This window comes from Sander lucioperca, chromosome 5, assembly GCF_008315115.2.
Source record: "Sander lucioperca isolate FBNREF2018 chromosome 5, SLUC_FBN_1.2, whole genome shotgun sequence".
Classification (NCBI taxonomy): Eukaryota; Metazoa; Chordata; class Actinopteri; order Perciformes; family Percidae; genus Sander; species Sander lucioperca.
The window spans coordinates 22362910-22388199 of record NC_050177.1 but is presented as its reverse complement, the minus strand read 5'-3'; the positions used below and the strand labels follow the sequence as shown (position 1 = coordinate 22388199).

Sequence of the window (25290 nt, the reverse complement as noted above, 5' to 3'; positions counted from 1 at the left end):
CTGTTTTGTTTGTTGTGGAAACCGTAAATTCTAAATGGAAATGCGGTTTATAATGTAGGACAGGAAGTTATACTCTGGATTTGAGTATTTATTGACTGGTATTTTTGTTAATATAGTTTTTCCTCAATACAACCAAATCAGTTTTGTAAAAGGTGGGGAACATATTTCGCCCAGTCACTGATACTGAGTCAAGTTTTATGTGTGTTGGGCTTTCACATTTGATAATGATAAGATGAAACTGGGTCAAACTGGGTGCATCTTACTGCAATTGTACATATATATTATTTGGCCCTGTCATTTTTGTTACATGTTTGGAAATATGTATTTATTTATTTCCTTTTTTGTGTTTTGATTGGTGTGTACAGCACTTTGTGATGTTTAAGTACAATGGTGTATAATTAGTCTTGCATAATTACTGAAAATAGTCATTAACATGTCATACTTAATTTGTCATACATTACATATTCATTTCAAGACAAACTGTAAAACTGGATCAGACATTTACTGTAGCATGTTGACTTTACTTCACAGTACTGTAGCTACATAACTTTACATCCATTAAAAGGCAATCCCATTTTTTTAGTTTTTTGAGGTTTTTATTCTGTAGCTTCCCAGTAGTGTATTCAAAGCCAAACATTCACATTTTCTATGTTTGTAAGTATGTTTTAGCTGTTTTCCAAAGCCCTTCTAAAACCTTTTTCCCACGTGACCTGACACAGGTTTCTGTATGATGACGTTGCTTCATTACGGTCCAGTACAGTAGAGTACAGTACAGTAACTTGGATGGCGGTCGGCACGGCCCCATGTTTGGAGAAGCTGACATGCAATGTACTGTCGTGGACGCCATGTTAGGTTGGATCCAAAAGTCAAACAATAACACAAACTTCCAGGGAGCTGCTGGTCTACCGTTTCTGCTGCCTAATGTGCCGTCCACAGCAGTAACATCACATTGCTTAGCTTCTGTGCTGTTATTTCCCAACTTAGCACAGCTGATGTTGACTCAGCTAGTGCTAGCGTTCACATTATTCATAACCTTAACCCACGGTAACCCTTGTCACTGCTTTTTGCCAAGGCTAAGTGGGCGTTTTCGTTTGTATAACCTGGAATCACACTTTAATTATTACAGAATCTAAACCAAACAATATGGAAGATGTGCTGATGTTTGCTGTGTGGACCATTAATAAACCTGAATATTCTGAAACATATTTCAGGTTGTTCCGTAATTTAATGAAAACAAATAAAGAATAAAAACAGCACCATTAACAATACAAAATACATTTGAAGATAAGAATGATTGGGCTGTGAGGTGGCTGTGGCTCGGAGGTAGAGCCCCTCAGGGTAGTTGCCCCTCAACCACAAGGTTGGCGGATCAATCCCAGGCTCTTCCGGCCACATGTCAAAGCGTTCCTGAGCAAGACACTGAACTGTGAGTTGCTCCCCAAATGCTGTATGTATAGCTGTCCACTGCTCCTAATACTTAGAATAGAATTTCAGTACATCGTACTGTGTGTATGTGACGATTAAGAATAAACTTTGATTATTGACATTCAATTGTGCTTGCATTTCTGCCTTCTCACATACTTCTTATCACAGCTAAAGAGCTTAAAGAATGACTTTATTCAACTAACTTTAATAACCTTTAATAGCAGTAGTAGTAATAGTAGTATATGTGTTATATATAAGGTACACCTGTTCAACTGATGTAAATTAGTAAATCAAGATAAGGCATAGCCCCACTAGTTGCTGCTGCATAATGCTGGTACCTTTGAAATTGAGATTTTAAGAATGTGCTGATCATTTAGAAACAACTTTACAAAATTATTTTAGAAGTTGCCTCTAAATGAAGCAACTTTTTAAAGAAGCAACACCGAAGTGGTGCTACCTGCCAGATTGCAATAATAAGAAAGGACATGATGCTGGTCAGTTAAACACACACATATAACCCACATTTGAGCTCATTCATACAAGACTGTATGACACATATTAACCCCTTGTTGTCATGGAGACAGTAACTGTACTTCTGGCAAACCTAAAAAGAGCTGATGTACTGAGAATATGTTTTAATCATCAAAGAATTTACTTTAATCAAGTTTAAAATTAAACAAGTGTAGATTCCAAATATATATTTCATGTATGTATATTTTGTACATACACTGTGTTCCAAATTATTATGCAAATTATATGTTACACTGATTTTAGTCGATGCAAATGATATATATACAATATAATTTTCAAGTCACCACCCGTTAGGGTATAAGTCAAATTTCATTGAACAAACCACCCAAAGAAAACAGTATTTTTTCAAAAATAAAAAACTCAAAATGCACTGTTCCGAATTATTATGCACAACAGAGTTTCAAAGCATTTTATAGGTTGTAAAGAACTGAAAATGGTCATTTGCTGAATTTGCAGCATTAGGAGGTCATATTTACTGAAATCAAAAGCTATTTCAATCAAACACATCTTAACAGGGCAAGTTACATCTTAACATAGGACAGCTTTTTTGATATCACCTTCACAATTTTTGCATCCATTGAACTTGTGAGTTTATGGAAAGTTGCTGCTTGAATTTCTTTGCAGGATGTCAGAATAGCCTCCCAGAGCTGCTGTTTTGATGCGAACTGCCTCCCACCCTCATAGATCTTTTGCTTGAGGATGCTCCAAAGGTTCTCACTAGGGTTGAGATCAGGGGAGGATGGGGGCCACATCATGAGTTTCTCTCCTTCTATGCCCATAGCAGCCTATGACACAGAGGTATTCTTTGCAGCATGAGATGGTGCATTGTCATGCATGAAGTAGATTTTTCTACGGAAGGCATGGTTCTTCTTTTTGTACCATGGAAGAAAGTGGTCAGTCAGAAACTCTACATACTTTGCCGAGGTCATTTTCACACCTTCAGGGACCCTAAAGGGGCCTACCAGCTCTCTCCCCATGATTCCGGCCCAAAACATGACTCCGCCACATCCTTTCTGACGTCGTAGCCTTATTGGGACATGGTGGACATCCACCAACCATCCACTACTCCATCTATCTGGACCATCCATGGTTGCACGGCACTCATCAGTAAACAAGACTGTTTGAAAATTAGTCTTCATGTATTTCTGGGCCCACTGCAACCGTTTCTGCTTGTGAGCATTGGTTAGGGGTGGCAGAATAGTAGGTTTATGCACAACTGCAAGCCTCTGGAGGATCCTACAGCTTGAGGTTCGCGGGACCAGCAGCTTCAAATACCTGTTTGCTGCTTTGTAATGGGATTTTAGCAGCTGCTCTCTTAATCTGATGAATTTGTCTGGCAGAAACCTTCCTCATTATGCCTTTATCTGCACAAACCCATGTATGCTCTGAATCAGCCACAAATCCATTCATGTAACTTGCCCTGTTAAGATAGGTTTGATTGAAATAGCTTTTGATTTCAGTAAATATGACCTAATGCTGCAAATTCGGAAAATGACCATTTTCAGTTCTTTAAAACCTATAAAATGTTTTGAAACTCTGTTGTGCATAATATTTTGGAACAGTGCATTTTGAGTTTTTTATTTTTGAAAAAAAAAAACAAAAAAAAAAAACAGTTAGCCTAATAGCTGGTTTGATTTGCATTGAGAGATGATTTTATGGAAAGTACCCCATGCCAATCTCTAGGTATGGTGAAGGGTATGTGATGATGTGGGGCTATTTTAATTCCAAAGGCCAAGGGAACTTTATCAGAATGCATAGTATCCTGAATCCATGAAATAACTGGCCTTTAAAAATAAACATCTGCCTGCCTCTATGGGAATTTAACATAGGGGTGTACTTACTTATGCCCCCTGTATTTTAAGGAAGAACATTTATTTATTTACGATACATTATTCATTCACAAAGAAAATTGGTGTCCTTAAAGATTGGATTTTTCCTCCTTTTTTTAATTAAGGCATTAAGATCAATTTCCAAAAGATAATTTTTTTGTTCCTCTTTTTAGTCAACTTTAGCATGGGTGTCCTAATTTTTTCACATGACTGTATATATATATATATATATATATATATATATATATATATATATATATATATATATATATATATATATATATATATATTATATATGTAAATGATATATATTATATCATTTACATCGACTTTTTAGAAAAATCTGCGTAAAAAATCATTTGCATAATAATTTGAAACACAGTGTATATAGCCAGGGGACAGGAAGTTAAAATAGGCATACAATACATTATGTTGCAGAGATAAGTACGCTATTAAGCTTTTCAATCTGTCGCTAATATTCTGCAAACAGGGCTGTTTTGAAACCACATTGGATGATGTCAGTTATGTTTCATCATTTCATCACCAGCTGACGTATTATATTCTGTAATCTCATGAGTCATCTATGTGTTTGCGGTAAAGGGCAATAAAAGACTGTGTTTTCAATGGCTCCGTCGTATCGGCGAGGACAACATAACATACTGCAACAGGTATAAAACCAGAGGTACATTTGAATCAATGCATAACACATTTCAATGTGCTTGTTAATAAAAACATTTCTTTCAGGTGAAGCTCCTTCATCAGTTGGCCTGAGTATTAAGGAACCTTTTTTTCAATAGGGGAGGCTACAACATAATAAAGCTGGTAAAGTATGTATACGAATGGATCTACTAGGGAATTACTAACACTGGCACCATTGGACTTATCTGCTACAGATATTTACCCAGCGTTTGTATTTGGCACACTTACCTATTTAATTATTGTATTTTGCAACCTGTTGGTATTAACAACTATTGCTGTGAGTAAAAAGCTACACAAGCCCATGTTTATCCTGTTGTTTAACTTGCCCATTAGTGACATGATGGGTGCTACAGCTTTTTTCCCTCAGCTTCTTTTTAGCATTGTGAGACAGGACAGGCTGATTTCGCATCCTGCATGTATTACTCAGGCATTTCTGATTCATTTTTATGGTACAGGAAACATGCTGATCTTGACTGCCATGGCATATGACAGATACATTGCTATATGTTGTCCTTTGAGGTATAATGCTATTATGAGTCCACATAATTTAATCAGAATTATTATTTTAATATGGTTTATAAATTTCTCAGTGATTTTTACCTTGTGTGTGATGGTTGCACGGTTTAAAGTTTGCAGGATGAATATAGTTGATTTGTACTGTAACAATCCATCATTATTGAAACTGGTGTGTGAGGACACCAGAGTCAACAACTACTATGGAATAGCTACTATATTTGTGATTATGGGTGGACCACTGCTAGTGATAATATACACATATGCACAGATCTTGCGCACATGTGTCATGACTAATCATACGGATGCCCGGAGAAAAGCCCTTCAAACATGCGGTACACATTTAGTTGTTTTCTTAATCTTGCAAATTAATACAACCTTTACACTCATTGCTCATCGCATTGAGAGTGCATCCCCGTACATTAGAAGGATTCTTGGTGTGTCAATTTTAATATTTCCCCCTTTTTTGGACCCAATTATATATGGACTGAAAACTACAGAACTGAAGCAGAACATGTTAATGTTTCTAAAAAAAAACTTTGGTTCAACCAAGTTGTAACCAGTTTTTGGGTTAGGGTTATTTTGATGAGCGATGATTAGAGGAATTGGTACACCTGCATCATATATAATGCCACCAAAACTAACTAATCCACCATAAATGAAGGCTCAGAGAGTTTCCACAAACAATATGCCATGAATTACTGCACTGTGGAGAAGTTACACATCTCTGTGTTTGGTGATTATTAGTCTTATAAATATGTTGTACATTTCTTTATATAATGTGAATGTGTATGTTCGTATGTGTTACTCAGCAATAACAGCTGTTTTAATCAACATTTATTCATGAGATCTTATCATGGTTTATATGTATTTCTTTTAATGTTATTATTATAATGTTGTCTATTTCGGCCAGGGAAGCTGGGTTGCTTTTTTGTTTATTTATATATTTTAAAACTATAATGCTACATCTATCAACATTTATTTAGATGTTATCATGGTATTCATTTCTTTATTTTAATAATATTATTTCGGTCTTATTACCCGTGAAATATTACAGTATGCTGTAATACAGAACATTACGATATGATCCGAGCTAGACGCATTCAAAGCCGATATCCCACAATGCAATGCGGGCATTCATTTCAGAGAATCGGACAGCGATCAGAGGGTCTTTAACAACAATATCGCTTCAATGTACATATATATAATCAGTGGTTTTGTCACCAGCAACAATACGTTGCTCAGTTTTGTTCCAGTAAGTTATGCACTGTAATAACGTTTAAAAATGTCAGCGGAAGTGATGTAGTAATTACCGCTCCACGTATGTGAAAGAATGGTGCACGTTGTACGTGAGAATTTATACAATAAAAATACAAATAATGAAAAAACAGTGTTTTATGCTAAGCACTTTGATTTGCCTTATATATACTATATAAAAAAAACTACAGTTGAGTGTTTAGAAATACAGCCTAATGGCTTGTTTGACTAATTTGCATTTGTTTTGGTTTGTACTCTTGTGAAAAACCAAAAATAAACTATATACAAAGAGAAGCATTTTTTATTTTATTTTCCATGCATAGTTATTTAAAAATGCAATTTTCTAATTTTGCATTTGATGAATGTTAATAGCAAAGACTTAAGGAAAAAAAACATGAGCATATTGATGTGTGGGACTTAGTTTAATTTTGTTTTAAATAAATGACTTTTTTGAAATATCAATTTATGGTATATTAATTATTATATTCAGAAGATAATCAATCACCGTGCTTACAGCTTGTAGCCCTCCTAACCTTTGTAGCCTTTACTGAGAGATTACCTTTTCAAATTAGGAAGGGACTAGTTTTAGAAGCATTTTCAGGAAATTAAAAGGATAAGCAGATTGTTGCCGAGGTTTTTGTTCACAGAGTAACATGTATATAGCTTTGTATGGGTATGTGTACATACACAACATGTGTTTTGGCATTTCTGGCACAGTTCACCGCTACCTCAGCCTATACTGCACACAGACACAAGTACTTTTGCATTTCTGCTGAAATAGAGACCTGTGTGCAGTGGTGCCATGCCAACAATCTCATTCAACCATTTCACAAACTGAGGAAAGGGTCGTGACATGGGTCAGAGGGTATCAGAGGTCATAAATGATGAACCAATCAATGGGCTCTGCTCCTATAGGCACCTTGGTGTTGATATGGACAACACCTGGCTGGAAGGCCCGTTTTTAAAGTGTGTGTTATCATTTAGAGCAGACACCCACGGTGAATCAGATGGTTTATGTTATACAAGCCTGCATTACAGAGCATATTCATATGTCAGAAAGCATGGCGATATCTAAAAACATCTCATTTAAAGTTTGGTTGTCAGGTGACTGTCATGAAGGTTGTGGAGAGGAATAGAAACCAGTCTCTCCAGGCAAGCACAGAAAATATTGTCTGATCCATCTTTATTCTCCATGCCAAGTAGCTCTTAATCTCTGGCAGAAGAAATAGGGTACCCCAATGTAAACTTAACATTTCTAAACTATAGGCCTATTCGGACCTACCTCAATTGAAACTTTAAATAATGTTGCTTGAGGATGCAAGGGTTGTGGAATAGCTTCATGATATAATGCATATGGTTGTGTGTAGGTTGCTCTTGTCACTGTTTGTGAAAGATGAGCAAAAGATTATGGCTGTGTGATGTGCTTCAGTCTGGCTGCATATCAAGTATATGTCAGCTGTATGATAAAATAATATGTCAAGTGTTATGTGTGAAACATTTGAACTCAAGGCAGAAATCCCTCTGGGGACAATAAAGTATCGCCTGCAAAGTGGTCTCCATGATATGTAAAAATTAAAACGTCGTAGGACTATATCAAACACATCGTTGGAAACTTCTCAACCTCGACAGTAACATATGTCAGTCTGAAGAGGATACATTACTCCTGCTTTGAAATATTGATTGATTTTAAAATCTGATGACACCAGTGTGTTCCCCATCCCAAAAACCCCAGGGTGTATCCAAAATTCTACACTGCCAACTTCTACTTATGAGAAATATACCAATATATTTAAAAACTACAACTCCCACTAGAGACGCGCCCCAGAACCTGTTACAAAGATAGTGTATTTGTAGTTTACATGTTACATGTTTGACTCCTGTGTTTCTGCTGTCTGCCGTGAATGGGCTTCATTCCATTTCAGATTGCCGCCGCCGGCCGGCCGAGCAAACAGTACATGAGACAAATACATGAAACTGTATTTTATTATTATTGTTATCTTTATTGTTTAAATTCTCAAATACAACGTTAGACAAAAACATCAATATTATGAATATTATGTATTTTCATCTTCTTATCCGCCGAGCGGCACGTACCACGTCACTTACGGAGTATTCCACGGAACGTTATTACGGTGCATAACTTACTGGAACAAAACTGAGCAAAGTATTGTTGCTGGTGACAAAACCACTGATTATATATATGTACAGTTGTGTTCAAAATAATAGCAGTCCAACATCACTAACCTCATAAATCAATTTTTTGGTAGAAGTGATATTTCTACATGGCAAATAATTTACTAGTAAGTGTTGTAGAGTCATAGAAAACCAACAGACCCAACAGTCATGACATGCATGCTGCTCATTCTGTGTAATTGAATCTGTAATTGAAAGGGGCATGTTCAAAATAATATCAGTGTTGTGTTCAATTAGTGAGGTGATTGATTCTGTGAAGAAACAGGTGTCAGTTATGGCCCATATTTAAGGAAGGAAGGAAGCGAATGTTGTGCATGCTGGTTATAGTGCATTTCACACTGAAATACTCAGCAAAATGGGTCGTTCCAGACATTGCTCTGAGGAACAGCAGACTTTAATTAAAAAGTTGATTGGAGAGGGGAAAACATATAAAGAAGTGCAGAAAATTATAGGCTGCTCAGCCAAAATAATTTCAAATGCCTTGAAATGGCATCCAAAGCCTGAACGATGTGGGGGGTGTGTGTTTTTCTTTTGTCTATATCCGACGGTGAGGGATTAACATGAACGTCTATCTGACGGACCCCCCCCCGTCGAAAAACAACGCAACAGGTACACCTCTTTTGTTGGAACTTAACGCCAGGGGTCCTTGGCCATGCGTCAGACATTTAAATCAATTAAATCAATAGTTGTACTCATATAGAGCTCCTACCGCTAATCAGCAGATCACAATGGGAGAGAGAGAGTGGAGGAAATGGGGATCGCTAACTATGCTAATGCAACAGTGCAAACAGAGCATTAGTTAGCTCCATGTTAGCTCACTTAACTGCAACATCTAGTGTATATTCTCTTAACCCTTGTGTTGTCTTCCCGTCGACTATGCAACTTTTAGTTTTTCTGGGTCAAAATTTAAAATTAGAACTTTTTTCTCAACGTTTTGGTCGTCTTTTTCAACACTTTTGTTGCTTTTCCCTCGATGTTTATGTCACTTTCTTCAACGTTTTTGTCACTTTTGTCCAAGTTTTTTTTGTCACTTTTCCCGATGTTTGTCGATTTTTTTTCTGTTCTTTTTTCAATGTTCTTTTATAAAATAAAATTCAAATGCTAAAATTTCATAAAACAAAAAATTCAATGAAAGTAGTGAACTGATCATTTATTTTACTTGTGAAGAGCGTTGTATGGAACCATCCACGTTACTTTTTTTTTTTTAAATTGATTGAAAGAAACACAAATTTCTGATATAGAAACTTTTTGAACACCAAGGATAACAGGAGGGTTAATCAAATCATATTTTTTTTCAAATTAGTTAAGCTTCTCCACAATCTTTCCACGTACCCCCTTGCAACAGCAGAAGTACCCTCTGGGAATTACTGATTTAAAGGGGAACTATGCAGTTTTTTTTTTAGCTTAATTTACCTTAACTGAACAGCTTCGGAGTCATTGGAATGGTTATATGACTTTTTTCGGGTTGAATGGTGGTTGTCTCGCTCCCCTCTAGTGCCTGTGAGCGGAAAAACCACCCTTGCAACTTTCGGCCGGTGAGCCGACGGCCTCAGTGTCAGGAAGTATGGCGTGATATCCGGTCTCGTGATGTAACAAATTGCTTCACGGCACTGCACACATACGCCCATTCAGGAACCGGCTAACAAGGTAGCAATGGAGTTTTTCACACTATCATCATGGCTGAGCCGGCTAAAAAGAAGCAGAAAGCTAGGAAAGCATTGAGAAAGAGGAAACGGCAGAGCGAGGAGTTAGACACAAGTAAACATAGGAGCTGCCAAATATCTGTTCTGAAGCTGTAGGGGGAGCTCTATAGAGAAACCTGCCAGCAAAAAGAGAGAAAACAGCGAAGAAATGGCCAAAACTGCATAGACATAACCCTCCCCTATTGTCCTCCGGTGGTCCATTCCATAAATACCGAACGGTCCCTAAAGAGCCGACTTGTTGACTATCCCTTCGGAAAAACAGCTGATTGTTGCGCACCATTTTCTCTCATTCTCTCTCTTCACGGAGAAACAGCTGATCAACGATCTACTAGCATAAGTGTAACAGAGCTGTGTGACATTGTAATCAAATATAGGCTATAAATGAAAATAGGTTGAGTATAACTAATATGTACATATAGGCCTATATATACAGATCAGTCTCAGGTTGAAACTTGCAGTTCTGAAAGTTAAGTTGCACAACTTAAGGTCATGTTTATGTATGTTTAATGTATGCCTTAGTTTGAGGTTGTTATTGCATTTCAGAAAATGTTTTCTTTAAAAACAATGTAATATGGCACTTCAATGCACTTAATATGTTTAGTTTTTTGAGAAATGATATTGTAAGCAATGTAGGCAATAAAAAAGTAGTTTTTTTCCGAAAATTAAACCAAACTACTGTATATTATTGCTCTTCAATTAAACAAAAGTATTTATTATCCGATTACTCGATTAATTGATCGAATAATTGGTAGAATCCTCGATTACTAAAATAATCGATAGCTGCAGCCCTACTACTTACTAAGTTATTTAGCCATCGAACATGTTTAGACAGTTTTAATCTAGATCTGGATTCTCATTATGGAAGAGAGCACCAAAATGATAAGGCATGCAAAAACACAAGTGTGTTTTTGCATGCCTTATCATTTTCCATTGTGTTTCCATTGTTTGCCACAATGGAAACGTTTACAGGGACATGAATTAGTTTTTCGTTGTAGCAGAAAACGGGCAGTAATTTGAATCTCCTTACAATGTAAAAATAAAGAGCAGTTGAGAAATGTCCCTATATATTTTTAAAACCTTGCCTCTAGCAGGCCTCTTCGTCCTACTGTCTGGCCAGTAAAAAGGGCCATACTGTGTGGAAACCAAAGCCAGCTTTGTTGTCTACCATACCTGTATGGATGATGCCTCTACCTTCCTAGGTTGGAAACTGGGGCACTTGGAAACATGACCTATATAACTAGAAAGTAATCAAAGAACATATACTGTACAATACACTAGTGTAAGTGTTTTTTTTGTTTTAACAATAAAAGTCTTGTTTCTGTTTCAACTCAGTCATTTTACTTTGTTTTATGTTAATGTGGGTGGTGGTAGGGTAGCTTATTCATTTATTATTCCTCCAAATCTCTTGTGAGCCAATGCTTGTTATTTTCTTAACAATCTGTAGATACACTTCATGGTAACCAAAAAGACTCCAGGGAGCTTTCTGGTGTTCAGCAAAATATCCCTCCTATAAAGCTGCTAAACCTTCTGAACCAGGTGGTCATTGCCAGTATTGCCAGTACTGGGTTGCGATGATCCATGACATGTTTCTCTTTTAGTTCAGCAAGTGAATGAATCTACTGTTTTCTGCCTGTCATAAGCTTTATTTTGTTTCTGGAGTTTCAGTGCAAAGCTGTGAATCCAAGACTATAACTTGTTATCTATGCACAGCATATGATATATAATGGGTAATGTTTAACTTAAATGTATGTGGACTTGTGTGGAAGTATCCAGGCTTTGATTTGGTAAGTTCTGTCCTTGGCAGTGAGAATTTACTATTTGCTAATATAGTCATGTTCACACTTTCTACAAAAACTCTGTATGCATTTCTTGTTTTAATAAGTCCCCCATATTCTTGCCAAATGAATGTTGTGTATGAAATAGTTATGCTATTTAATAATGACATTATTATTAATGATTTTTTCAATTTTCTAGGGAGGGAAAGCATAAAAATGGACAACCTGTACAACACATCATATGTTTTAGTGCTGAATCGCTTTAATCTCTCCTCTGAAGATGTCGTTCCTGCATTTCTTTTTGCAACTCTGAGCTACATGATCATACTTTTCTGCAACCTTATTCTTATCCTCACCATTGTACTGAACAAATCCCTGCATCAACCCATGTATCTAATTCTGTTGAACCTTCCTATCAACGACCTTATAGGCTCCTCAGCCCTCTTCTCACAGCTCATTAAAGACATACTGACAAACAGCAAGACAATGCAGTACTCAGCTTGTGTTGCCCAAGCTTTCTTTATCCACATCTATGCAACAGGTACAGTGACCATTCTGTGTGCTATGGCATATGATAGATATATTGCCATATGTTGGCCTTTGAAATACAACACAGTTATGACGTATGCTCATATTATGAGAATAATCATAGTTGTGTGGGTATGTTGTTTAGTTTTAATAGGTGTGCTTTTTTTCCTGCTTTTGCGTTTACCCCGCTGTCGATCTGAAATTACACATCCCTACTGTGATAATCCATCTTTGCTGACTTTGGTCTGTGCCAACACAACCATCAATAACATTTATGGGCTTCTTACAGTCGCTCTTACACAAGTGATAGCTAATGGGATGATTTTGTACACATATCTGCAGATCCTTGTTGCATGCTTCAAATCCAAACGACGAGACACAAAAGCCAAAGCTCTGCAGACGTGTGCTACACATCTATTTGTTTTTCTCCTGTTGGAGTGTCTGGGTCTTTTTACCATCATATCATCCAGAATAAAGAACATTTCACCACAACTAAGGAGTTTCATTGGGATGTCAACTTTAATTTTCCCCCCAACATTGAATCCAATCATCTATGGACTGAAAACAAAAGAAATTCGAGAAAAAGTAATGTACTTTTTTAGGAATAAAATCCTTCCATCTTAAGCATGCAGAAAGCTAAATCTTCCTTCAATTGTGACATGGTCCCAACGACAGCTTGTCCTGCTACCTTATAAATGCAGTCTTTGCAACTAGATCCCTTTCTTTTTTACGAAAAAAAAGAAGCTTTTCTTTGGCTTTATGTTCATGTAAAGTTCAAGTTTCTGAAAAAAGGTCATTAAAAATGCATTTAAAAATTGTCTTTAACAGGTATTGACTTTTGACTAAATATTGTACAAGTTAATGCTAAATAATGACTTCCCCATTTTGATTATTATACTACTATGAAAAGAATTTTCAAATTCTTGTCATTTTTTTCTCCTCCAGTAGTTGCACAAATAAGTCACATGTATTTGCTAGCTACTAATAACAATGAGGTATTTCTCTTATCAACTCATCAAGAACACTGTAAGTTAACAGTAAAACTACACACAACTACTGGTTTTGACAGCTGATATACAGTTTACACGTTTAATCGGAAGCGATATGTTAACAGGCCAACCTGTGAATCCAGTGTCTCATCAAAGTTTGCCGTAACCATGTTGTTATATGTTTGTTTATTACTTCTTTTTGTTTTAATGTGATCATCTCAAAAGGTTATATAACTTAAAATATAAAGTTTGTTAGGCACTGAGGCATATGAAATAAACAAGAAATGAGAATACCTTTTACAACCTGAATTTTGAGTTATGTGTTGATTTGATGTCTGCACAATGAAACAAATAATAATAATAATAATAAATACAGTGCATGGCCTAAGTAGGATGATAATACTGTTTGTATGAAAAATAAAGGAAATTAAGGAGGTAAACTAAAGACTCTTTTTTGATTTTGATTAACACATTGAATATTGTTTTGTTCTTCCATTCAAGCATTGTACATTGCACAGTACACAATCAAATCATTTCTACATATTACTGAGTGTATTCACAATGCACATACAGAAGAGGGCGCCATCAGTACACACTAAACTCATTCATACCAACAAATAAACAGAAGGCACCTGCACTCCACTGGTTCAACATTGTACTGATATGTTGCATTGTATGTGATTTGCTGCCCTCTTGTGTTTTTTGAGATCAGTAGTCAGGAAATGTCGACAACATAAGGATATAAGAGCCAGTTATTTCTTTAAAAGCACACTATACTAAACTGAACTAAAAACTAAGCTCAAAGAAAGCCACAGCCATAAGGAAAATAAATTTAATTTAATATGTAGCTCCAAATATAACTGAAAACACATACAACTGCATATTTGCTGTTTTACATTGTAGCACATTGATCCTTAACATAATGAGGAGAAAGAATCATTTTGTTAAAAAGAGGTTCAGATCAAATACCAATTTAATCATCCAATATACTTATATAAAGAACCCTGATAACTTAATAACTAAACAATAACAATAACAGTTATTTGTTTTGTTAGTTTATCTTCTTTTTTTTTTAGCTTTGCAGTCCTTGTTAATATGCAGGCTTTTTCCTGCATAGAGGAATATTTAGCGCCCCCCAAAGAGGTTTTAGCCAGCCCCAACAGAAAATCACCAGCACCAAACTGATAAGAATTGAGAATAAAAAACATTAATATTATTTTTTTAACCAGTTTTGTTATTTGAGTTTTATTTACTCAAGCAGAATATACATTTTTGTTTACCAAATTGTCATAAATAACATGTAAATCCATAGACTTCTGTCAAATAAGGTAACACAGACTCTCTGCCTACTGTACACCCCCCCCCCCAAAGGTCCATTCTGAGCCAGGAAAAACCCTGATATGTGTCTGTGTATCTTTCTGTACATTTGTACTTGGCACATTGTGAACAATGGGAATCCAGAGTCAAATTGTTTAGACATAATTGGCCAATAAAGAAGATTGTGATTATATTTCCCATTCAATGACCTGCCTGCAGGCTGCTGTATATTGTAAAATTAAGGTTATCAAAGAGGTCTAAGTCTAAATAATACAATTAAATTGACTTTTGGGCAATATTCTTGTTATTGGTGTTGTTTTAGACTAGATTCTTGACATACAGCCTTAACTAGTGTTGTAATACTGTGACTTAGTCTACTTAGGAAGCACTGAAAATCTATCTTTGCAATTTAAACCCTCAGTTGAATCTGTCATTTTAAAGTTTTGTTAATTTGATGGTCCCAAACTAAACTGTGACAACCATTGATAAAGTAAACAACAACCACATTGCAAGCATAATTTATGTAAAAATAGAAACAAAATCAACAGATAATTTTAATTCAACAAATGACGACCTTATAATTTAGAAAGCACAGTGAAAGTGGAAAAAATAAGCAAACAATTCTCCAGTGTCAAAAGAGTAAGCTGCCAGATATTAAAACATAGATGTATAGTTAGGAAATGTGTTTCAGGCAAGGAACTGGGCTGGATGGAGGGGACACAGGATACAAGGGAGGTACTGAAAGTTAACCACAGGGGGTGTAATGGGCCCATTGTTGAGATGAAATAAGATAAAACTGTATTCATACTGAGGAAAATTGCTTTGCAACAGTACAAATATAAGTCTAGGGGGAAAGTGAAAAGAGGGAGAGAGAGAAAGAAAGAGAGAGAGAGAAGAAGAAGAAGAAGAAGAAGAAGAAGAAGAAGAAGAAGAAGAGAGAGAGAGAGAGAGAGAGAGAGAGAGAGAGAGAGAGAGAGAGAGAAAGAGAGAGATAAGAAACTATCTTTGAAAGAGTCTTCCTATGCCACAAGAAAGTAGCACACCCGACCACTTCATGAAAATGGAGATTGTTTTTAATTTATTATATATATATATATTCCTTGAAGAATACTGTAAATAACAATAATGATCCTCACTCTTTTGAAAATCATTCTTACAGAGAGCTACAACAAACGTATTCTTTGTCTCCATACTGTGGTCAAATTTGATATTGCACACCTCAATTATAATCACCATGTAAACACGTCACAATTTATTCTACACAGTTCAAATCAACGTACAGTATAACATGTCACTGTCTCCCAGGCTTTTGTTAGCCTGATATTATTTACGCAGAAGAAGCAAATAAGTAATCTAGCAATATATTAACGAATGTGCCTGATTTGCAGTGACCACACAATGATAATGCATTAAATCAATATATCAGTTAATCATGAATTATGAAACAATCACCACAGTTTTAAGATTGCTGTCATCAATAAGGTATCCATCCAAATGTCTCCTCTTCTGTTCCTGAGGTATGGTGATGAATAATGGCCAGCACAGTGTTTTTTCAGAACATTATGATGGGACAGTGAAGTTGACCTTTTTGATATAAAACGTCATCACTTCATAATTTTATCCTATTATACATTAGTGTGAAATGTTGTCATAATTAGAATAAGAAGTTTTGGGATGTCACAGTGACCTTAGTGTGGATGTCCCTTGCCTTCTGTTATCTGTGTGTTGCCGTTGTCTCTCGTTCCCTTCGGAAAAAACAACATATCTCGAGCCAGCACACACGCAAAATTTGAATTGTGAAACAAGGCAGGCCTGCTTGGTTCTTTTAGGGAATGAGTGTAAAGATTTACAGAGCATATGATTAACCCTATCTAACTGAGAGTATTGGGACCGATTGGCGGTGATTTGCTATGGACGAAGTACACACGGCGATACATCAGGAAGAGCAAATACGTTTAACCATGTATCCAGCTAATAATAATAATAATAGCTCACGTTACTGTATTGTGTCAACAGTTACCTTCATTTAATATTATATGTGGCATTTTCTTTTGCTGGGTGCAAATGTTCCACCACAACAAGTTACTTCCTGAGACTATTTAACAGAGTCTTTGTGTCCGGAGCTCAGTGCTGCCCAAGAAGATTGGGACTGTTTTTTTCCCTCTCCTATCCTGGAATGTATGTGTGGTGGAGATGACATTACTCCACAGCGCTGTGGAGATGGGTAAAGCAATGTGAGACTACAGTGATGTTGACCTTTGACCCCCAAATAATAATCAAATCAGTTCATCCTTGGGTCTAAGTGTACATTTGTGCCAAATTTTTCAAAATCCCCTTAAGAACTCAACACTCAAATATAGCATTCATTGAATGGGACAGATGCGGCCACGCTGAGGCAATGTTAAGATAATATTGCTCTTCTGAGATCCTGACATCATTGGGCAAAATTGTAAACTTTGAACTAATGGCAGAGCTAGAGGATAAGACATGTTGTTTCCTAGAACTTGGTTTGACAGGCTGTAAAAGTTAATCCACCCATGCACACTGTAGCTTGTCAGGGAACAGGTACAAAATCTGGGTGTTCCACAAAGCACAAAACCGGGCACAAGGCAGCTATTAATGTGTCAAACGTGACATGTTGAATAAAAAAATCCTTTGAAAACTGTAGGAGCCATGAATGAATTCAGTTGGTTGTATTTATTTAGACTTCAGTTGGATGCCATCCAACCCAAATATAGAAAGTGAAGCAACAGTGCATTTTCAACTTTGCACACAATTTGTGGACTTATGTATGGATGTGGATACTGTATTATTTAAGGGACGATAACTTTCAAATCCATAACCTATTATGACCATACGTTGCTTGTTGTCTGTGTGACTTGTCAGGGCCGTGTGGGCTTGTCTTGTCAGCTGCTTATATAAGCGACTGTTTCAAGCATGTGACATTTGTTTATGACGTTTGGTGCAAAGTGCAAACGCTAACCGAACCAAAGGAAAAATGCAATAATGTTGAACTTTACCCCCGAATTAAACTGAGTCTACCAAACTAGGTGTGAAAGCACACTTATTTTGGTTTCTGAAGTCTTGACAAAGACTTGACAGTAGCTCAGTCCGTAGGGAGTTGGGTTGGGAACGGGAGGGTCGCCGGTTCAAGTCCCAGTATGGACCAAAGTACGGAGTGTGGATTGGTAGCTGGAGAGATGCCAGTTCACCTCCTGGGCACTGCCAGGTGCTCTTGAGCAAGGCACCGTACCCCCCCAACTGCTCAGGGCGCTGGTCCAGCACTGGCAGCCTACTCACTCTGACATCTCTCCATTTGTGCATGAATATTTTTTATTATTTTTTTTATTTGTGCATCCTGAGCATGTATTTCAGGCCTGTGTGTAGTGATTTCTAACAAAACAGAGTGTAAATTGTAATTTCCCCACTGGGGATCAATAAACAGTATAAATTAAATGTATAAATTAAATTACCAATACTCTAATTGGCAATACTGTAGTTACATCCCAACTTTGTTTTCATGTCTTGCTTGCATTGTTTCAAATGTCATTGCTGTTTTATGTCTCCGTTTTATTTATTTTTATATTTTGCATATTTTTTTGTTGTACGATATTTGGCTAACACAAGTGTGTTTGGGACCTTGGGAAACCAATCCAAATTTGCTTCTAATAATATTTACCAGCATCTGATTAGTTGGCTGTGAGCATGTCGTTGCCCATCAGAGGATTTCTTTTCCCACTTAACTGTGTTCCTAACATTGTGTGATGGTTACCGATGCTTGGTTACTGTTTCTTTCTTTAACTTTGCTCATTAGGTTAATGACTTCTTTGTTTACAAAGTGTTCCAAGGAAAGATGTGTCACTCTCAGCCCTCTGGAGTGACAATCCTCTGTACTCAGCTCTGGTAATGAATGAGTCTTCCTATGCCTCAAGAAAGTAGCACACCCACCCACTCCATGAAAATGGAGATTTTTAAAAAAAAATATATATTCCTTGAAGAATACTGTAAATTACAATAATGATCCTCACTCTTTTGAAAATCATTCTTACAGAGAGCTACAACAAACGTATTCTTTGTCTCCATACTGTGGTCAAATTTGATATTGCACACCTCAATTATAATCACCATGTAAACACGTCACAATTTATTCTACACAGTTCATATCAACGTACAGTATAACATGTCATTGTCTCCCAGGCTTTTGTTAGCCTGATATTATTTACGCAGAAGAAGCAAATAAGTAATCTAGCAATATATTAATGAATGTGCCTGATTTGCAGTGACCACACAATGATAATGCATTAAATCAATGTATCAGTTAATCATGAATTATGAAACAATCACCACAGTTTTAAGATTGCTGTCATCAATAAGGTATCCATCCAAATGTCTCCTCTTCTGTTCCTGAGGTATGGTGATGAATAATGGCCAGCACAGTGTTTTTTCAGAACATTATGATGGGACAGTGAAGTTGACCTTTTTGATATAAAATGTCATCACTTCATAATTTTATCCTGCTGAAAATGGCAAGTTCATGAAGAAAATTTGAATTGTGAAACAAGGCAGGCCTGCTTGGTTCTTTGTAAATATTTCCATCCATAGATAAGAATAATCAAGTCTAACCTCTGAATTTCTTTTCAAAGTGCACCAGATTGATGCATTTAAACGTTAAAATAGACAAAAGTTTCTTACAGGGGAGCATGCCCATGGACCCCCCTAGTGGCCCCTGGGACAGTTTCCCCGTTTTAAGTTTACAAAGATAAAAACATTACCTGTTTGGGAGTATTTATGCTTCTGAGCTGAAAATGTCAACGGATTTTGTCTCAGAAATCTGGTCACCTTAATGTGAGACTACAGTGACGTTGACCTTTGACCCCCAAATAATAATCAAATCAGTTCATCCTTGAGTGTAAGTGTACATTTGTGCCAAATTTTTCAAAATTCCCTTAAGATGTCCCTAAAATATCGCATTCACTAGAATGGGACAGACACGGCCACGCTGAGGCAATGTTATTATATGTTATTATTATATTAAGATTAGGGCTGTCAAAATAACGCGTTAATTTTGATTAATTAATCTGAGAAAAAATAACGCGTTAAAAAAATAACGCAGATTAATCCATTCCATATTGACGTTTGACCCGGAGCCGTTCTAGCCACCATTGGACTGTAAAATGAAGGAGGGAGACGAGAATGTGCTGCCTGGATCATTAACTGGTAGTAACACTGCGGCTGCAGGCCGTGGAGCTCACCGCCAGTGTTTTAGTTTGACTGTTAAAAATGTTTAGACAATTAAAAGATATTTATTTAGAAGCGGGCTGGCTGATAGTTAGCCAACGCTAGCATGCTATTCCACCAATTTTCCATGCTACATAAATAAGCCAGACAGAGTTGTCCCTCATCTGGCGATAGAAACCCTGCTTTTCCCGTTCTGTTAGCTCAGAGCTCCACAGCCTAAGTCCACAGGTACAAAATAGTTTTGCACCAAATGTATCGTCAAGAGTGTTGTGAAAGTCGAGGTGCGCAGATTCGCCACTTTGTGATGCGAGAGAGCACATATGTGAAGTTGCAGTGACAGATTCGAGAGGTTGTAATCACTGAGTTGTGGTTGTGATGGAAAATGAATCAGAGTAAAAAAAAAAGTATACGAGTAAATGTTGCATTATAAGTTTGCAGCTGTCATTGTGTTCATGTAAATATCAATCTACACATTTGTGAATATTTTTTCTGTAACTTCACATTCAGAATACAGGTGTGTGAACATTTTCTACAAGTGCAAATTTCAACTTACAAGTTCAGATTTTTTTTACAAGCTCTCATATTTTTTTCTTTGTATGACTTCAAATTCAGATCACATGTGTGTGAATATTTTTTACAAGTGCAAATTAAATTTTTACAAGTGCAAATTTTAACATACAAGTTCAGATTTTTTGTTCTGCAAGTTCTCACATTGTATTCTACAAGCTCTCCCTTTTTGCACCATATTTACCTTCATACGTTCTGCCTGCACGATCCGTTCTGCACATGCGCAAAATGTTCGCGCATGCGCGGTTGTACGAGGATTTACGACACTGCACGATCTGTTCCACGCTTCCGGTCGACAGCCAAGCTAACGTTAGTTTAGCTAACAGCTAATTCGGCTAACCGCTAGCTGATTGTAGCGGTCTGCCGTTAGCCTCCACAGGCAAGCTAACGTTAGTTTAGCTAACGGCTCATTCGGCTAACCGCTAGCTGATTGTAGCGGTCTGCCGTTAGCCTCCACAGGCAAGCTAACGTTAGTTTAGCTAACAGCTAATTCGGCTAACTGTTAGCTGAGACAGCATGTAATAACTTTAAAAGACCCTCAAAATAAAACTTGAAAATAAACGTTGACATATATAACAAACACCTAACATATATAACGTTACCACGTTGTACCACATTAGCTTCCCGGTGGAGGCTAGCCATAGGCTAGCGTGGAACAGATCGTGCAGGTCGTATCCTCGGTAAAACAGTATTATCTTGCGCATGTGCAGAACGGATCGTGTACTGACAGTTACAATGCTGACAGCTAACGCTGAACGGTGTAAAGTGTGACTGTGTTTTACTGTAGAGGACGTGACTCAACAGCGGGATGTAACAATCTGCAGCTGCCGAGCTGCCGTCGGAAAAACAACACAGACGGTGCGTTCAATGAAACTGGTAAACTACAGCTTCGTTGTGCATTTGAAGTTATTGTAAATGTCCTTGGTGGTTGTTTTTGTCGTTCAACAGCAATTTACTAGTGAAATAAGTTATTGTTATTGTTATACATTATTATTAAATCATTTAATTTTGACCATATGGCCTTAGCAATAAACAAGCCGTTCTTTAAAGTGCCCATATTATGAAAAAAACACTTTTTCTGGGATTTGGGGTGTTATGTTGTGTCTCTGGTGCTTCCACACACATACAAACTTTGAAAAAAATCCATCCATGCTGTTTAGAGTGAGATACAGTTTCTGAATGTGTCCTGCCTTCAGTCTCTGGGTGAGCTGTTCAAAATCGGCACGGCTTGTGACGTCACAAGCCGAAACGAGCTGGCTAACCGCAACCATTAGCTCGTAGCGTTAGCGTTAGCATGCTAACGCTAATGCTAACGCTAGCATGCTACCTCGTTCTCAATAGCAAAGCACTGCTACAACACACACAAGTTCACCATAATCTACAAAAGAACTACTTACATGTGCGCCCTCATTTAGAAGTCTCCCAGCTAATCCTGCCTTGTAACTGACCGAAGTTGTAGAAACAGCCTTTCTTTTACTGTCTATGGAGCTAGCTAGCTGACATAATCTACATCTGAGCTACTGCACATGTGCGAGTGCAATCAAAGATAGTACAGAAGAAGAAAAAGAAAAGAGGTCTCACTCTGTAGCTAAAACAGAGACCAGCTGAAAAGAGGATCTGCAGCAGTGAGAGAGAGCGGTGCAGTACAACAAAAATATGGTGTTTTTTGAAAATTAAACCATGTAAACCTATTCTGGTACAACCTTAAAATACAATTATGAACCTGAAAATGAGCATAATATGGCTGCTTTAATGTCACCAACTGTTGTTTAGTACCCTTTGTTTTGTTTTGTTTTTTTACTTTCTTAAAAAGTATCGGTTCAGGCACCGTTAATTATGTATGCGATTAATTTCGATTAATTAATCACAGAGTCTGTAATTAATTAGATTAATTTTTTTAATCGATTGACAGCCCTAATTAAGATAATATTGCTCTTCTGAGATCCTGACATCATTGGGCAAAATTGTAAACTTTGAACTAATGGCAGAGCTAGAGGATAAGACATGTTGTTTCCTAGAACTTGGTTTGACAGGCTGTAAAAGTTAATCCACCCATGCACACTGTAGCTTGTCAGGGCACAGGTGCAAAATCTGGGTGTTCTACAAAGCAAAAACCGGGCACAAGGCAGCTATTAATGTGTCAAATGTGACATGTTGAATAAAAAAATCCTTTGAAAACTGTAGGAGCCATGAATGAATTCAGTTGGTTGTATTTACCAACCCAAATATAGAAAGTGAAGCAACAGTGCATTTTCTAGCCTGCAATTTCAACTTTGCATACAATTTGTGGACTTATGTATGGATGTGGATACTGTATTATTTAAGGGACGATAACTTTCAAATCCATAACCTATTATGACCATACGTTGCTTGTTGTCTGTGTGACTTGTCAGGGCCGTGTGGGCTTGTCTTGTCAGCTGCTCATATAAGCGACTGTTTCAAGCATGTGACATTTGTTTATGATGTTTGGTGCAAAGTGCAAACGCTAACCGAACCAAAGGAAAAATGCAATAATGTTGAACTTTACCCCCGAATTAAACTGAGTCTACCAAACTAGGTGTGAAAGCACACTTATTTTGGTTTCTGAAGTCACTACAAAGACTTTACCAATACTCTAACTGGCAATACTGTAGTTACATCCCAACTTTGAACTTTGTTTTCATGTCTTGCTTGCATTGTTTCAAATGTCCTTGCTGTTTTATGTCTCCGTTTTATTTATTTTTATATTTTGCATATTTTTTTGTTGTACGATATTTGGCTAACACAAGTGTGTTTGGGACCTTGGGAAACCAATCCAAATTTGCTTCTAATAATATTTACCAGCATCTGATTAGTTGGCTGTGAGCATGTTGTCGCCCATCAGAGGATTTCTTTTCCCACTTAACTGTGTTCCTAACATTGTGTGATGGTTACCGATGCTTGGTTACTGTTTCTTTCTTTAACTTTGCTCATTAGGTTAATGACTTCTTTGTTTACAAAGTGTTCCAAGGAAAGATGTGTCACTCTCAGCCCTCTGGAGTGACAATCCTCTGTACTCAGCTCTGGTAATGAACCTCAAAGGATTTGGTGACACAATGCTGTAAACAGCTACTGTTTTTTTCAAGTGAGCTTGTGAAAGTTAGAGTGGTTTGCCTAAGTTGCTTTTTATAATTAAAGAGCGTGAAACACTTTATTAGCCATAGAAAATAGAAATGGCACTAGAATATCTCACTCAAGTAGATGTAGAACACTGGTAGTAACTTTTTTACTTTTGGTCATAGGCCCCAAATCAACAAAAAGCTCTCAAGTTCAGTAAAGGTTCTTTAATAAAGTTTTTTTTTTTTTTTTTTTTTTAAAGTTTGACATACAAGCGAAAAGAGATTCAAAGCACATTTAACTAGAATATCCTAATTGTGCCATAACATAATGCAAAAAATGTAGGATTTTCCAAAAGTAGTTTAGTAAAATATGCAATTTCATTTCAATAACTTTTACTGAAGTCTGTGATATTAAAATCAACTCAAAGTATATAAACCAAATAAACTAAATGACTATAACTGCAGTACGTTCTCTTACTTTTTACCCAAAGACATTACTTATCATTTATTATTATTGACTGAAGTATTTTTTCTGTATTGTGAAGTGAAAAATAGCATGATATATATCGCTATCACTATCTAAAACATAAACGTACTATGATAAATATTTTAAACATCAGCCATGCTCAGGGCCAGACTGGGATAATAATTCTAACATCAGCCCAGGTCAATCTCCACACAATCACAATAGCCCATGTATACTGTAAAAATTGTTAAATTATTATTCATGGTTTATTGTTTGTTCCACTACAACTACAACTGCCTAAAGAACATCCACAATAGTCAAACAGCTGAATGTCTTCAGTTTCAATGGTTAGTCAACTGCACTTTCTTAATAAGGGCAAAAGGAATAAACATTAATGAATGTGATATTTATGTTTTTTGCCCACCTGACAGATACTGGCTTACAAGTCTTTATTTTCAATTCGATTTTGAAATTCACAGATCTCAGCAGAACTCTGTGATGCATTTTGCGTCATCTGGCGGATTTCAGCAGACCTTGGGTGATCTGTGGCCACGGAGGGAAGCCACACACGGTTCATCTGAACACACTGGCCATACTGCCATGACACAGAACTGGATTTAAATCAGCAAAATATCTCTTTAAGTCACTGGTTCTCAAACTATGGTACAAGTACAACAGGTGGTACGCGAGATTCCTCTATTGGTACGCCATTTGAATCTCTGATATATATATTTAAATTAAATTAATTAATTTAAAAACATAATACTATAGAAATACTACAACAATACTTAATCTATGATTGATGAGAAGTGTTTCCTTTAATTTGGGATTTAGTAATTTTTATTCACCACCCAAACATTATTACTACTATAACATGTCAGCTAAACATTATTACTAGTATAACACGTCAGCATTAGTGTTTGCTCAATTTGCTCAATTTGTGCTTCTCCCCGCCCTGTAAACACTGGACAAATTACAGTTACATTAATAATATTGCTGAAATGTCTTTCACAGCAGTTGTGTCCTATTTGTAACATTACAACACATACTTTCTCGCATACTAACTTTAGGCAAGCAGGCAAAGTTTACAAAAAGCATGGATGAATATATTAAATAATTTTAGAATAATACTTTGCCAATAGAAGGGTGCACCTGTTATAATAAATTAACAGTTTACAAGAAT

The 25290-nt window shown here is 36.7% G+C and overlaps 2 protein-coding genes across 2 annotated transcripts; both read left to right on the top strand.

Moving 5' to 3' along the window:
* Positions 1-4614: 4614 nt before the first annotated feature.
* Positions 4615-5556, top strand: LOC116048227 (putative gustatory receptor clone PTE03). Its single transcript, XM_031297198.1, has one exon. The coding sequence runs from the start codon at positions 4615-4617 to the stop codon at positions 5554-5556; it is 942 nt and encodes a 313-aa protein (XP_031153058.1).
* Positions 5557-12141: 6585 nt separating this feature from the next.
* LOC116048512 (olfactory receptor 52B2-like) lies at positions 12142-13077 on the top strand. Its single transcript, XM_031297656.1, has one exon. It carries the CDS (start codon positions 12142-12144, stop codon positions 13075-13077), a length of 936 nt encoding a protein of 311 aa, XP_031153516.1.
* Positions 13078-25290: the final 12213 nt, after the last annotated feature.